The sequence below is a fragment of the Cnephaeus nilssonii genome (genome assembly GCF_951640355.1).
Source record: "Cnephaeus nilssonii genome assembly, chromosome: 8".
Classification (NCBI taxonomy): Eukaryota; Metazoa; Chordata; class Mammalia; order Chiroptera; family Vespertilionidae; genus Cnephaeus; species Cnephaeus nilssonii.
Genome location: NC_137079.1, coordinates 90,066,276 through 90,081,807, shown reverse-complemented (window position 1 = coordinate 90,081,807; position 15,532 = coordinate 90,066,276). Strand labels below are relative to the sequence as shown.

Sequence of the window (15,532 nt, the reverse complement as noted above, 5' to 3'; positions counted from 1 at the left end):
CTCAATTGGTTGGGCATCTTCCTGTGCACTGAAAGATTGCCAGTTTGATTCCTGGTCAGGCACATGCATGGGTTGTGGTCTCAATCCCCCCCTACATCTCCACCCCCGGTGGAGAGCATGCAGGAGGCAGTCAATTGATGTTGCACACTCACATTGATTTTTCTCTCTCCCTCTCCCTTACTCTCTAAAAATCAATAACTATTCTTTTTAAAAAATATATTTTTTATTGATTTTTTACAGAGAGGAAGGGAGAGGGATAGAGAGTTAGAAACATCGATGATAGAGAAACATCGATCAGCTGCCTCCTGCACAGCCCCTACTGGGAATGTGCCCGCAACCAAGGTACATGCCCTTGACCGGAATCGAACCCAGGACCCCTCAGTCTGTAGGCCAATGCTCTATCCACTGAGCCAAACCAGCCAGGGCAATAACTATTCTTAAAAAAAAAAAAAAAATACTGTCCATGGTGAGTGAATGAATATATTGACAAAAAGTAAACCAACCCATTTATTTTATAAGTTAGTAAACAGAGGCTTAGAGATTGCTTAAAGTTATATAGCTAATGGTAGAGTCACTATAATTTGGTACTTATGACCTTGGGTGCACAGTGTGATCCTAAAATGCTTTATGAATACTTGTTATTAAAAAGGTCTAATTCCAGCAGCTTTTTTTAAAAAACCAAGCTGATTCTAAAATTCATATGGATAAGTGTAAAGGTACTAGAATAGCTAAAACAATTTTGGAAACGAATAAAGTTGGACAACTTGCACTATCCAATTTTAAAAATTACTGTGAAGCTACAGTGATCAGCAGTTTGTGTTGTTGGCATAAGGATAAACATATAGATAAATGGAACAGAATATAGTCTAGAAGTTGTAGGCCCTCACACAAATAGTCAATTTTTAACAAGGTGCCAAATAATTCAGTAGGTGAGAATACAATCCTTTCAACAAGTAGCACTAGAAAAATTGGATATCCATCTATAATAATAAAAGCGGAATATGCTAATCAGACCGGATGTTCTTCTGGACGACCTTCCAGATGAAGAAGCCGCAGCAGGCGGCGGCGGCGGAGCCGAAGTGAGGCCGAGGCAGAGGCAGCCGCCACAGTGGCAGGGGTCAAGACAGAGGCAGCCACCACGGCAGTGGGGGCGAGCCCCTTGCATGAATTTCGTGCATCAGGCCTCTAGTATTCAAAATAATTAACTTGACCCTTACCTAACATTACTTGAAGTGATCATGGTCTTAAGTATAAGAACTAAAACTGTAAACTAAAAGAAAACTAGAGAAAGTCATCATGAACTTGGGTCATAGATCATGGAAGAGTTCTAAAATACAAAACAAAAAGCACTTGATAAATTGAACTTCATTGAAATTATTAATTCAAATGAAACTTTGAAAAATTAAAAGGAACTTATAACCTGGGAGCAAAGCACATATTGAATAAAGAATTTAATATCAAAATCCTTAAAGAACTCATAGAACCCAATAATAAAGAGATAAACATCCCCATAAAAAAAGGGCAAATATTTGAACAGATACTTTACCAGATAAGATATACAAACTTGAACAAGCACATGAAAAGACAGTCAACCTTATTGATCATTAGGGAAATTAAAACCATAATGAGGTCCCACTTTACACCCACTAGAATGGCTAAAATTTAAAAGACTGAAAAATGTCAAGTGTTGGTGAGGACGTAGAGCAACTGGAACTCTCATCCTATCTAATAAAAGAGTGATATGCAAATTGACCATACCTCTCCTATACCAACAAGCCATGCCCACCAGACAATCAGGAGTGAGTATGCAAATTAACCCAACCAAGATGGCTGCGGCCATGGAAAGAGCAGGAGGCTTGAGTTGCCTCCAGTGATGGAGGAACCCAAGCTTTCTGCACACCCTTGTTGGTCCAGGCCTCCACTTAAGACTACAAAGTTTCAATTATAGAAGATAAATAAATCCCAACAAAAATGTCTATGGCCACGGAGCAAGCAGGAGGCTTGGCTCCGCTCAAGGCTACAAAGTTTCAATTATAGAAGATGAATAAATCCCAGATACCAGGGCCTCTGCTTGGGTCGCTGGGGGGCGTGGCCAGCCTGCAAACCACCACAGGACCCTCGCCCAGGCCACCCCACGCCCCAAGGGAGCTCCCACCCTGATCCGGAACACCCTTCAGGGCAAACCAGCTGGCCCTCACCCATGCACAGGCCTCTATCCTATCTAATAAAAGAGTAATATGCAAATTTACCATCACTCCAACACACAAGATGGCTGCCCCCATGTGGACACAAGATGGCTGCCCCCATGTGGACACAAGATGGCCACCACAAGATGGCCAGCAGGGGAGGGCAGTTGGGAGGGACCAGGCCTGCAAGGGAAGGCAGTTGGGAGCGATCAAGCCTGCAGGGAAGGGCAGTTAGGGGTGACCAGGTCGTCAGAGGAGGGAAGTTGGGGGCAAACGGGCCTACAGGGAAGGGCAGTTGGGGGGTCCCAGGCCTGCAGGGGAGAGCATTTGGGGGGACCAGACCTGCAGGGGAGGGCAGTTAGGGGCAATCGGGCTGGCAGGGGAGCAGTTAGGCATCAATCAGGCTGGCAGGAGAGTAGTTAGGGGCTGATCAGGCTGGCAGGCAGAAGCGGTTAGGGGCAATCAGAAAGGCAGGCAGGCGAGCAGTTGGGACCCAGCAGTCCTGGATTGTGAGAGGGATGTCCGACTGCCCATTTAGGCCCGATCCTACCGGGATCAGGCCTAAACAGGCAGACATCTCTCAAGGGGTCCCAGATTGGAGAGGGTGCAGGCTGGGCTGAGGGACACACACCCCTGCCCCCCGTGCATGAATTTCGTGCACCGGGCCTCTAGTATTACTTATTGTACTAATATATATATAATATATATGTTACATATATGTTGTTTATATAGCAATTATAGGTATCTACTCAAGAGAAATGGGTAGATATTATTATTGATAATACTCCAAAACTCTAAACAGTCCATTGTTGATCAACTGGTGAATGGATAAAAGATATGGTATATCCATATAATGAAATACTACTTTACTATGATAAAAAGGAATAGACTACTGATACATGAACAACATGGATGAATCTCAAAAGCATCATGCTAAGTGAAAGAAGCCAGATAGAAAATTTTAGATATTGCAAAATTCCATTTATAAAATGGAATGTACAGAGACAGAAAGCAGATAAGTTGTTGCCTGGGGCTAATAATAGGGATTGACTACAAATGGGCACAAGGAACTTTCTGAAATGATGGAAGTATTCTAAAACTGGATTGTGGTGATTATTTCACAATTATAAATTTACTAATACTCATCGAACTGTATACTTAAATAGGTAGTTGTATAGTATGTACATTATACATCAAAACATAAGATAAGATCTTGGAAGTCTTTAAAATTTGGCTGTTTACTTCTTTTAATCAGAGAATATAATAAAATCTTGAGTTGGATATAAATTTGAGATGATTTGGTTGAGCTCACTACCAAGTTTTTATCTTTTGGTTCCCAAAACAGTACTTTTAAGATTGCATCACAATTCTGTTCTGTTTTTTAAGGTAATTAGTTAACTTATATATATTATTTTTAAAACTATGTGCAAGGTAGAGATTTTAGTCTCTTAATTCTATATTTATAAATAACTTTTGTCTTTGAATATTTTCAATAGGATTTAAAGCCACAGACATTTAGAAATGCGTATGACATACCTAGACGGAATCTTTTGGATCACTTAACAAGAATGAGATTTAATCTTATGAAGAGCACCCGAAGATTTCTTAAAGGACAGGATGAAGGTTAGATCATTATTTTAATACTGGTATTTTTCTCTTAATATTAAAACACAATAGGGTAATACTGTAACTCTTAAAGAATTCTTGCACAATTCTCATTGTAAATTCAAACAAATTAAGTAAAAAGTCATCCCTGATTCTTTACATTTCTTTCTGTCTTCACTATAGAATTTGCTTCAAATTCTATTCCCCAGATATAACCACCTTTGTTAACAGCTTAGTTTCCTTTCTTGATTTTTCGTCCATTCACACATCCTGACACATACACAAACTGAGTTATTTTATTATGATACTAGTAGCCCTGCGCACATATCCGTGCGCCAGTAGCTCGCCAGTAGCTCGCTACTGCCCTCCAGTAGCTCTCTGCCCACTGCCCCGCCCTCCTGTAGCTCTCCCCGCCCCCCCTCATAGTTTGCTGCCCTGCCCCCTCCTATAGCTCTCCGTTGGCAGCTTGTATCCAGTAGCTCACTGCTGCTCTCCTATAGCTCTCCGCCCACTGCCACACCCTCCTGTAGCTCCCTCTGGGCCCCCCTCACCCCCCCGCACTCCTCCCATAGTTTGCTGGCCTGCCCCTTCCTGTAGCTCTCCGCCACCTGCTTGTAGCTCACTGCCCCACCCTCCTGCTGATCCGCTCGTTACACAGTCAGTTGTTACACTTCACAGCATAACGACCATTTGCATATTACATCTTTATTATATAGGATACCAATATCTGATGGCTTAACTCTGGATGGCTAATAATTGTCAAATTCTAATATTTCCTTCAACCATATGCATGGCACTTACATATCAAAGTCAGATGAAAATTTAACCTTTTGCTATCTCTGATGTAAGCATTCTACTATAGATATATATAAAAAAAGGGTTATGTATGTGATTTTTCTGTAAATTCTGCTATAATTACATTGTGTATATTTGGAATAGAGTAGAAGAGACATTCCTTTTCATGGTAAGGTTATACATTGCTGATTCTATGCACTTAAATTAGCTGCAATATTTTTGTCTTGTTTAGAAGATAAAATCAATGATTTTAAACTTTATTTTAAAAATTTCAGAGTTTTATATTACAATATTTATAATGGCAACACATTAATTTAGAGTATGTGGTAAGAGAAGACTGCCTAAAATAACAAACACCAGGTAGCATCTATAATAATAAAAGCATAATATGCTAATTAGACCAGATGACCTTCAGACAAAGCTGGGGCTGCAAGGGAAGCTCGGGTCCTGGGTGCCTGCTGGCGACCAGAGGGAAGCCCAGGTCCTGGGTGCCAGAGGGAAGCAAGTCGGTGCCGACAGCCAAGGAGGAAGAAAGAGGAAGGCCTACTCTTGTACAAATTTCGTGCATCAGGCCTCTAGTTCATATATAAGAAGATACGTGATAACTAGAACAGGTGTTAGTAATGTTAACTTTTGTTGTTGCTTTATTTTGTTCGAAAAGATCAAGTACACAGTGTTCCTATAGCACAAATGGGGAATTACCAGGAATATCTCAAGCAAGTACCTTCTCCACTAAGAGAACTTGATCCTGATCAGCCTCGAAGGTTACATACATTTGGCAACCCTTTTAAGCTGGATAAAAAGGTAAATTTGAAATATTCCATTATATAATTCGTTTGTGCTAGTTACTGTGAAATTAAAGTAAGCTAAAGCTATTTTCCTGGTAGAGTACCTAATAAATGTCAACATAATTAAATAGAGTTGTTTTTATGGAAATTGGAATTAGTTGTGCCATTTAAAAACTGAATATAAATCCAAGGTAATTATGTATTTTATTATAGGGTATGATGATAGATGAAGCAGATGAATTTGTGGCTGGACCTCAAAATAAACATAAACGACCCGGAGAACCAAATATGCAAGGGATCCCTAAAAGACGTCGCTGTATGTCTCCACTGCTAAGAGGCAGACAACAGAATCCAGTTGTGAACAATCATATTGGAGGAAAAGGACCACCTATACCTATGACTCAAGCACAGCCAGATCTTATTAAACCCCTTCCTCTTCATAAAAGTAAGAGTTTAAAACAACATCAACAACAAAAACATTATTTGCTGCTTTTTGGTTCTTCAAAGAAGAGATTTTTAAATATATTATAGAGAAAAACTGATAAAGTCTAAGAGTTTCTAGAGAAGTTAATGTTTATTCTAAATAGGCATGTAATTAATTTTGTGTGTCTTTTTAATTAATGTTTTGTTGTACATTTTATATTTTCATTATGCTTTATTAGTGTTTAAAATCTAAAACAGCGGTCGCCAACTGGTGGTCTGTGAGTTCCGAAAGGGTGGTGACCACTGATCTAGAATATTGTTTGCTAATTTTAAGTATTTTAAAATAATAGTTTTAAAGGGGTATTATCAATATCCATAGAAAGATGGTTTTCAATTTCAGTTTAATGCAGGCAATTATTAAATAAATACCTGTGCTATTTAGGTATAGCAGTGATCAAGATACTGATTTCTGCTTTCACTTATAATGCATGAGGAAAGAAAGTCATTGGACATTTCATTTAGAAGTGTGGTGAAAGGGAAGTCAAGTATGTTGTGGACATATTTGGCATGAGAACTTAACTTGGTGTATAGGCTTAAGGCACTTTACTAGGGAGTTGTTTAAACCAACACTTGAAGGGTGAATGGAATTAGTTAACTAAAGCTTTTCATTTGCCTGTGCTAGAGGAGTAGTTTAAGAAGAGTATTTGGTAGCCCTAACGGATTTGGCTCAGTGCATGGAGCGTTGGCCTGCAGACTGAAGGGTCCCGGGTTTGATTCCAGTCAGGGGCATGTTCCTTGGTTGCGAGCACATCCCCAGTAGGGGGTGTGCAGGAAGCAGCTGATCAATGATCTTTTTGGTAACCCAATCATTGTTTAATAGCATGCTATTCAGCTTCTAAGTGTTTGAATTTTTTTTATTGTTTTTATTGTACTTTATTTCTAATACTAGAAGCCCAGCACACGAAATTGCGTGGCCCCACACACCTGCGTGCCTCACTGTGCTTGCAGCCCTGTCCACCCACGCCAGTCTTTGGGCGTTAGGGCCATGGGCTTTTTATATATATATATATAGATTATGCCACTGTGGTCTGAGAAGATGCTTGATTGATTTCAATCTTCTTGAATTTGGAGACACTTTCTTGTGACCCAATATGTGGTCTTTGTAAATGTCCCAAGTGCACTTGGGAAGAACGTATATTCCATGGCTTTGGTGTGAAATGTTCTGAAGATGTCAGTTAAGTCTATCTGATCTAATGAGTCATTTAGGAATGATGTTTCTTTGCTGATTTTTTTTTGTTTAGAGGATTTATCCAGTGATGTCAGTGGGGTTTTAGAGTCCCCTACTATGATTGTATTGTTGTTGATCTCTTCCGATGATATCTTCCAGAAATTTTTTTATGTATTTGTGTGCTCCTGCATTGGGTGCATATATGTTTACCAGGATTATATCCTCTTGTTGTTTCAGTCCTGTTAGTATTATGAAGTGGCTTTCCTTATCTCTTCTTAAGGCCTTCACTTTGAGGTCTATTTTGTCAGATACAAGTATTGCTACCCCAGCTTTTTTTTTTCATTTCCATTTGCCTGGAAGATATATTTCCATACCTTCACTTTCAGTTTGTGTGAGTTCCTTGTTCTGAGATGGGTCTCTTCTAGACAGCACATATATGGGTCATGTTTTCTTATCCATTCAGCCACTTGATGTCTTTTGATTTGGAGCATTTAGTCCATTTACGTTTAAAGATATTATTGACTAGAGGCCCGGTGCATGAAATTCATGCACGGGGATGTGTGTCCCTCAGCCCAGCCTGCACCCTCTCCAATCTGGGATCCCTCTCACAATCCAGGACTGCTGGCTCCCAACTGCTCGTCTGCCTGCCTGCCTGATTGCCCCTAACTGCTTCTGCCAGCCAGCCTGATCGCCCCCTAACCACTCTCCTGCCAGCCTGATCGCCCCTAACTGCCCTCCCCTGCCAGCCCAGTACCCCCCAACTGCCCTCCCCTGCAGGCCTGATTGCCCCCAACTGCCTCCACTGCAGGCTTGGTGCCCCCCAACTGCCCTCCCCTGCAGGTCTGGGTCCCCCCCAACTACCCTCCTCTGACGGCCTGGTCACCCCTAACTGCCCTCTCTTGCAGCCCTGGTCGCCCCCAACTCCCGTCCCCTGCTGGCCATCTTGTATCCACATGGGGGCAGCCATCTTGTGTGTTGGAGTGATGGTCAATTTGCATATTACTCTTTTATTAGATAGGATAGGTACTTGTTTGTAGCCATTTTTAATTTTTGTGCCTGAGTTCCTTCTTCCCTTTTTATTTCTTCTTTTTATACCAGTCCCTTTAGAATTTCTTGCATTGCTGGATTGGTGTTGATAAATTCTCTTAGCCCTTTTTTTTATCTGTGAAGCTTCTTATTTCCCATTCAATTTTGAATGATAGCCTTGCTGGGTATAGTATTGTTGGATTCTGTCCCTTGCTTTGCATCACTTTGTAAACTTCTTTCTTTCCTTTCTGGCCTGATGTGTTTCTGTTGAGAAATCATTTGATAATCTAATGGGAGATCCCTTGTACGTAACTTTCGGTATCTCTCTTGCAGCCTTTAAGATTCTCTCTTTGTCCTGATCATTTGCCATCATAATTACGATGTGTCTTGGTGTGGGTCTTTTTGGGTTCATCTTGTTTTGGATTCTCTATGCTTTGTGACTTTTTTCTTCCCCAAATCAGGGAAGTTTTCTGACATTATTTCTTCAAATAGGTTTTCTAATACTTGTTCCTCTTCCTGTCATTCTGGCCCCCCTATTATTTGTATGTTGCTTCGTTTCATGTTGTCCCAAAGCTCCCTTAGGCTCTCCTCCTGTCTGTTAATTTTTTTCTTCAGTTGCAGTTCAGTTTGGATGTGTTTTGCTTCCCTGTCTTCTAATTGGCTAATTCGGTCCTCCGCTTCTCCTAGTCTACTGTTGAAACTTTCCATAGTGTTTTTTATTGCAGCTTATCACTCTTTATTTCTTCTTGATTCTTACATAAGTCGTTGATTTTTTTAATCCGGTTTATGAACTGTATGACCCTTATTCTGAATTTTCTGACATATTGCATGCCTCCGTTTCACTTAGCTGCTTTTCTGGTGATTCCTCCTTTTCTTTCCTTTGGGGGTTTCTTTGTCTCCCCATTTCTGCTCTCACCAAAGGATCTAGGTGTCGCGTCGTGCACGGGCTGCTTCTCGGGTGGTCGCGGTAGCGGCTATTCCTCAGTTGGCAGCAGCTCCTCTGATAAGTGTTGTTTGCATGGCTGCTTGCAGCTGTGGTGGCTCCTCTAAATGGGGGCGGGTTGCTCACGGGGCTGCTGCTCCTCGGACAGGGGTGGGCTGCTCATGTGGCTGCTGCTCATCTGGTCATGGCGCCCTGGGCTAAAACATTGGGCTGGCCAGAGGGGAGCACTCTTCGGAACTCACAGGAGCCCATGCCCGGGGTGCCTAGAGTCTTGATGACTGTGCGACCTCAGCTGAGGCAGCAGGTACCTCATGGGGTGGCTGTAGAGTCCCGGGTGGTGTCTGAGGCACCCTGGTTGGAGGTGAGGCTGGACTCCCCGTCACAGCAGCTCTCCCTTTCAAGAAGGCTCAGCCTCTGCAGTAGAGCCGGCTGCCCTGAGACTGTTTGCAATGGTAGCAGAAGCCGCCTATTTAGGCGAGCCCGGTCTGCCTACCCCGAAGGTCCTGCTGGATCTAACTGTCCACACACACACACACACACACACACACACCCCACATGTCTACACACTCCCCTTTCGTTCCCTCACTTTCACTCTCTCCCTCACTGCCACCATCTTCCTGCCTCTGTAGTTGGGTCTGGAGTGTTATTGACCCGTTCGTGGATGGAGTCTCCTCTCCGGGTGTCTGGTTATGTGGCTTGCTCTCTCTATATATATATGGATAAAACACCACCGAACAAACAGATAAACCAAAAAATACAAACACCAAACACCCAGAAAAGAGGGTGGGGGCAGAATCTGTAGAGGCCAAGCTTATATACAGAAAGTAAGGTTAAGGAATTGGATCAATATGGGGAGTACCTCAATTCAGTAGAGAGGAAGTAGAAAGAGGAAGAGTGTATAAGAAGAAAGAGAAAGAAAAAAGGAAATCAATTTAAAAAATAGGATAAAATAAAAAAGTTAAAAATAGAATGATGAAAAAAATAATGCAAAAAGAAATAAAAAATAAGCAGACCAAAAAAAAGGAAAGTAAAGAAGAAAAGATAACAAAATAATAATAAAAATGAAAAAGTGGAGTGTGGTTTATTTCCGCCAAGTTTTAATGCCCCATTGGGGCTGGTTTAAGATCCCACTCTTCTGTACTATCTGCCACTTCTCAGTTTCCTGTTAGGTTGTTGAAGTTCCAAGCGGTCCACTGCTCCTCTGTTTGTGTCTATCTCCACAGCCTTGACTGCCAGCAGGCGGAACCAATCTTTCCACTTAGCCTGTCTGCCCACTGTCAATCTTAATCTCTCAAACAGCTGTTTCTGACAGGGCTATAGTTGGGGAGGTTGCTGGGACTGAAAGGCCTCTCTTCAGCCCAGTCCCTGAGGGCTCTCAGGGACTATTCAGATGATTATTATTAGTGGGTTTTTTTTGTATCATTTATAACATTCAGGGTGTAGTCTCGGTGTGGCTGTATTGTTTGCCTGGAGACTGCAGGGAGGGGCTATCTATTCAGGATAAAATGGCTGCTTAGGTGTGGTGTCTCATGCATGTCTCAGTGCCAGACCCCCGGCACCTCTCCCTGACTCTCTCCTCTCCACAAGTCCGCACCTCTACCTGCACCTCAGCCACGGGTGAGTGTTTGTATTTGAAAGGTCCTATGAACTGGGTTTAGTGAATAAAAGCAAAGACCAACAAGAGGGAAAAGAGCTAGAAGAACCACTGCAAGCCCCTCTTCCCCCAGCACAGCGTGGCTTGGGCAGTTGTTCAGGCTGCCCCCTCTGGGCTCAGCCTCTTGTGGCTGTGGGCTTAGATCTAGAATCCCTTGCCGCCAGCAGCCTTGTGGACTTCCTTTCCACAGTCAGATGTTAGGCCTGTCCCAAGGGGTGCGGCCTGGGTGCTGTGCGGCTTCCCTCCGACCCTCTGGGCTTGGAGGTTCTGCACCTCTCTCTAGCCCAGATTCCTGATTTTACTGTTCTCCAGGCGTCCTCTGCCCTTCCCAGCTGCGAATTGTCTCACCAGCTGTGTCTGCTTTGCCAATTCAGGGTGGATGTTATTCGATATAGTTGCTCCATCTGCTCTTGGACAAAGCTTGGAACACGTCTGCCTATTCCGCCGCCATTTTGTCTTCCTCAGATACATCTTAAACAGATCAATCAAGAAGAAGATTAGAAAGGTTCTGTTAGTCTTTGATTATCTTAGCAAGAGCAATTTTTGTGTAGTAAAGGGGTTGAAGAATGGAAGATGAGAAAATGGAGACAGTGCATGTAAACAACCAGTTGAAGAAGTTTATCTGTGAAGGGTAGGTGGGAAAAGAGTGGGAGCTAGAAGAGGTTATGGGGTTAAAATGGTGATTTTGCTTTATTTTTAAGCTGATAGAGAGGTGAGCATGTTTAAATGTAGTTGTGATAGGAATATTTGAAAATGAAGATGAGAAAAAGCATACTCAGCACAAAATCACTGAGAAAGCTGAAGGGAATTGTCCAAACCCCAGATGAAAGAATGCTGTTTCCTTTGAAGTCTAATAGGTGTGGATACAAGCTTAATGATGGGAAGCAGAGGAAGTTCCCATCTCAGGCCTCTACTTTTCTTTCCTCTGTAAAGCAAGAAGAGATGTCTACTGCTGAGAGGGGAGGAGAGATTGGGAAAATCAGAGATGTGAAGAGAAGATTAAAATGATCTCTTGTGGGAGAGGTAGAAAAGGCTGTTATAAGATTGGGAAGCAGTGCTAAGATCAAGTACAGATAGTGATCATATTTCTCCATTAATGCTCATCCTTCCAAATGCAGGTTTGGAACAAGCAGATGGATAGAGTCATCAAATGTGGGGTTTTGCCTGGCCAGTGTCATGGAATAACAAAAGGATGAGAGAATTTAAGACATTGCTAAAAAGTGATGCATTATGGGATATAAGTTGGCTAAATAAGAAAATGGATATTTAGAAAGGATCTAATTAATAGGAAGAAGAAAGTGGAGGAATCTCTGGAGTAAAAGTCTGGCTGAGTTAAAGAGCAATAGCAGGGGCAGTACAAAGATAAGGTTTCTCTTCGTCCAGAATTTGTGTTTGACTTGAGGGGCAAACATATAGGTGGAAAAGTTCTTCGGAGATAAGTAATTGAGGAATTGGGAGGCCAGTTCTAGGTAGGTTATCTTCTCAGACATTGAAGTCACACACTACAGCACTTCTCAAACTTGAATGTATATGTGAATCACCTGGGGCCTATTAAAACAGATTATGATTCATTGGGTTGGGGTGGAGCCTTAGATGAGAATTTCTTGCAAGTTGCTGATGGTGCTAATGCTTCTTGTCTACAAACCACACTTTGAGTAGTAAGGACCTAGAATGATGTCCTGAGGGACATACAGGGGTGGGAGGAAGTTGTGAACTAGGTACTGGAGACATCAGGACCATAGAGGTGTGCCTAGAGATCAATAAAGATAGTGATGAGGAGAGAGAGGATGAGTAAAATGACACAGTTGAGCCTCAAAAGAGCAAGATTTTAACATGAGTACATGGAAAAAGGATCTTGAGGTGGTACTGAGAGTTGAAAGAATCAGTCCACACCCATGGAGAGTGTTTAAGAGAAAGCAGTTTCTATTTCAGGTCTGAAAAGGAGAGCAGTTTCTTTGCAGGAGAGCTGGTTTCAATTAGAAATGAGTTGTAGAAGACATTCAGTAAAGTTTGCGTATTCTGGAATAGGATTTAGGAGGGAGTCAGAAGTTCAAGGGATTTTTGTGGGTATGAGTACATTTTGGACAGTAAGTGAGGGAAGTGATGAATTCAGCTGTTGTCTTAGAGGTTTAGTGAGCAATCAAGGAACTTAGAATTCAGCTTTCTGTGGGGAGTAAGTGTAATAATCTAATGTAAATGGCAAGGTGGCAAGTTTTTAAATCTAGTTGTCTAATGAGCTGAAGTGCGCACTGGATTGTTCTGCATTACTCCAGTAATGAAGACCAGATGGATGAGTATAAGAAAAGGGTGTACTGTAAAATGACCTGTTTGGTGGTATGTTCCCTGAAGACCATTGAACATGTTAAACTCCCTGTGTTTACTTTTGTCTCTAAGTGACAACAGATGTATAAGGCAACTATAGGTTGGAATGAGCTAGAGCTAGATCTAGAAAAGATAAGCATGACAATCTTGATCATGTATATTTCCCTAAAACATTAAAACCATACTTGTTCAATAAAATTGCCATAGAAAAACAGAGAAGTAAAAGTTGAAGTTGCTTTTATTTTTTCCCCCCTAAGGGCAAAAATTGTACAGATTTTATAAATATTATGAATGTTCCACATTGAATCCACCATATCTTTATCAAAGCTTAAACATCATATCACATTATTTGTTAGTTTGCATCTGTGAAAATGATCAGTTGTAATTTGTTGCAATGATATTTCTTTAGAGCTTTCTTTACTGTGTGCTTTGAAATTGTTTCTCATAATTTTCCCCCCTTATCTTTGTTTTTAGTTTCAGAAGCCAGTAATGATTCAACAATAGATGATGTGGTTGAAAATCATGTTGCTGACCAACTTTCATCAGATATTACACCAAATGCTATGGATACTGAATTTTCAGCATCATCTTCTCCAGCCAATTTACTGGAACGACCAACCAATCATACAGAGACTCTTGGTCATGATCATTTAGGAACTAATGACCTCACTGTTGGTGGATTTTTAGAAAATCATGAGGAGCCAAGAGATAAAGTACAATGCCCTGAAGAAAATATACCAGCATCTTCACTCAACAAAGGAAAGAAATTGATGCATTGCAGAAGCCACGAAAAAGTCAACACTGAACTAAAAGCACAAATAATGAAAGAGATTAGAAAGCCAGGAAGAAGTATGTATACTTAGACACAAACCTCAGATTTTTGGTGTGTGCTCAAAAAAAAATTAACTAAAAGCTTATATCTGATTCTAGATCAATCTTGAATAGTATATAAGCTACTAGAGGCCTAGTGCATGGATTCGTGCACCGGTGGGGTCCCTTAGCCTGGCCTGTGCCCTCTTGCAATCCGGGACCCCTCGGGGGATGTCTGACTGCCAGTTCAGCTCGATCTCCACAAGCCAGGCCAAGGGACCCCACCGGTGCACAAATCTGTGCACCAGGCCTCTAGTATGCATATAAGATCTTTGGTTAATCTCTTCCTGCTCTTCCCACCTCCCCCTTCCTTCTGAGATTCATCATTCATCTGTCTGTTCCATGTTTCCAGGCCTGTATGTTGAGCATTTGTCCACTGGTGGTCAGTGTGCATCATAGCTACCAATCGAACGGCCGCTTAGGTTTATATATGTATATAGATATGTGGGATTTGATTCTTTGTTCAGCTGACAAAAACTGACAAATATCTGCTTGCTATATCCAAAGTACTATGATAAGCAGAAGGGACTGAGAACACAGGAAGAGCACACAGATAAATTACATATAGTTCCTACCATGACAGAAACCCATAGTCTTTAGTATTCTCCTAGCTAGCAACTGAAATTTTAATGTAGCAGCAAACCCAAAAAGATGTCAGGAATATTAAATGACTTCATGTCTCTAAAGTTCTTGGCATAGTGCCTACCACTATGTTTTAAGATTTAAATTATTAAGGTGACCAGGGATGTGTTTAGGTAAAAAAAACTAAAGTTATGAAAGCTATCTATTATATGAAAACAAAAGAACTTTGTGGGATAACGTTTCAGTATCAACTGGCATTCTTTCAGAAGGTGTTGACAGATCACTTGTTATGATGGTCCAGAAATGGGTAAGACTCAGTCCTTGCCATTTAGGATCTTATAGTCCTTAGAGTCTTGTGTGAAAACTTGAAACTGAAATAGCCACTCTTAATCTGTTTTATTATTTTTCCTCCTTATACCCCCAACACCCAACCCCCTTTCCCCATGGTGGCTATAGTTTAGAATTTTCATTATAAGGGTGGATTTTTGTTAAGCCACTTGCGTCTTACTTTTCAGTGGCAATACCAAAAAGCTATTAATTCACCCTTCTAAGCTTTGGTACTTCAATGAGAACTTTTACTAAAAAAGCAGTGTTTGGCAAGTTAAAGTCTTCAATGAGCAGTGAAAATTGTATGTAGAATATCCTTTGTTTTGTCTTAGTATATCTTGTAAACTGCAATAGAAAAATATTAAATATGAAAGCCACTTAATTTTCCTCTTTGCTTCTCTTTTAAGAATATGAAAGAATCTTCACTTTACTGAAGCATGTACAAGGCAGTTTACAAACAAGACTAATATTTTTACAAAATGTCATTAAAGAAGCATCAAGGTAAATAATCTATAGAACATTGTAAGAAGTATTTTAACAGTATCTATTGTGCTATGCATGTATGTGACACACACACACATAAGCACTTCTCTCTTTTATAATTTATTGAAAGAAGTTCACTTAAAAAACAGCCATACAAAAATTCTTTAGAACTTGAATCTTTTCTTCCTACGAAGTACAGATACTTGCATAATTCTTTTTTCCTATTCTTGTGGCTTTTGGTGTCTGTATATTTAATAGCCTCTAATTTTTCTCCTTTGTATATTTGGACTACTGTTAATA

General features: G+C 41.1%; 1 protein-coding gene across 1 annotated transcript in view; it reads left to right on the top strand.

Annotated features, from left to right (window-relative positions):
- Window positions 1-15,532, top strand: part of INTS6 (integrator complex subunit 6) — a 102,889-nt gene that overhangs the window by 84,983 nt on the left and 2,374 nt on the right. Inside the window, exons 13-17 of the mRNA XM_079778847.1 lie at window positions 3,683-3,809; window positions 5,248-5,390; window positions 5,588-5,819; window positions 13,445-13,819; window positions 15,157-15,250. Coding sequence (XP_079634973.1) covers window positions 3,683-3,809; window positions 5,248-5,390; window positions 5,588-5,819; window positions 13,445-13,819; window positions 15,157-15,250 — 971 coding nt within the window. The remainder of the gene's footprint in view (window positions 1-3,682; window positions 3,810-5,247; window positions 5,391-5,587; window positions 5,820-13,444; window positions 13,820-15,156; window positions 15,251-15,532) is intronic.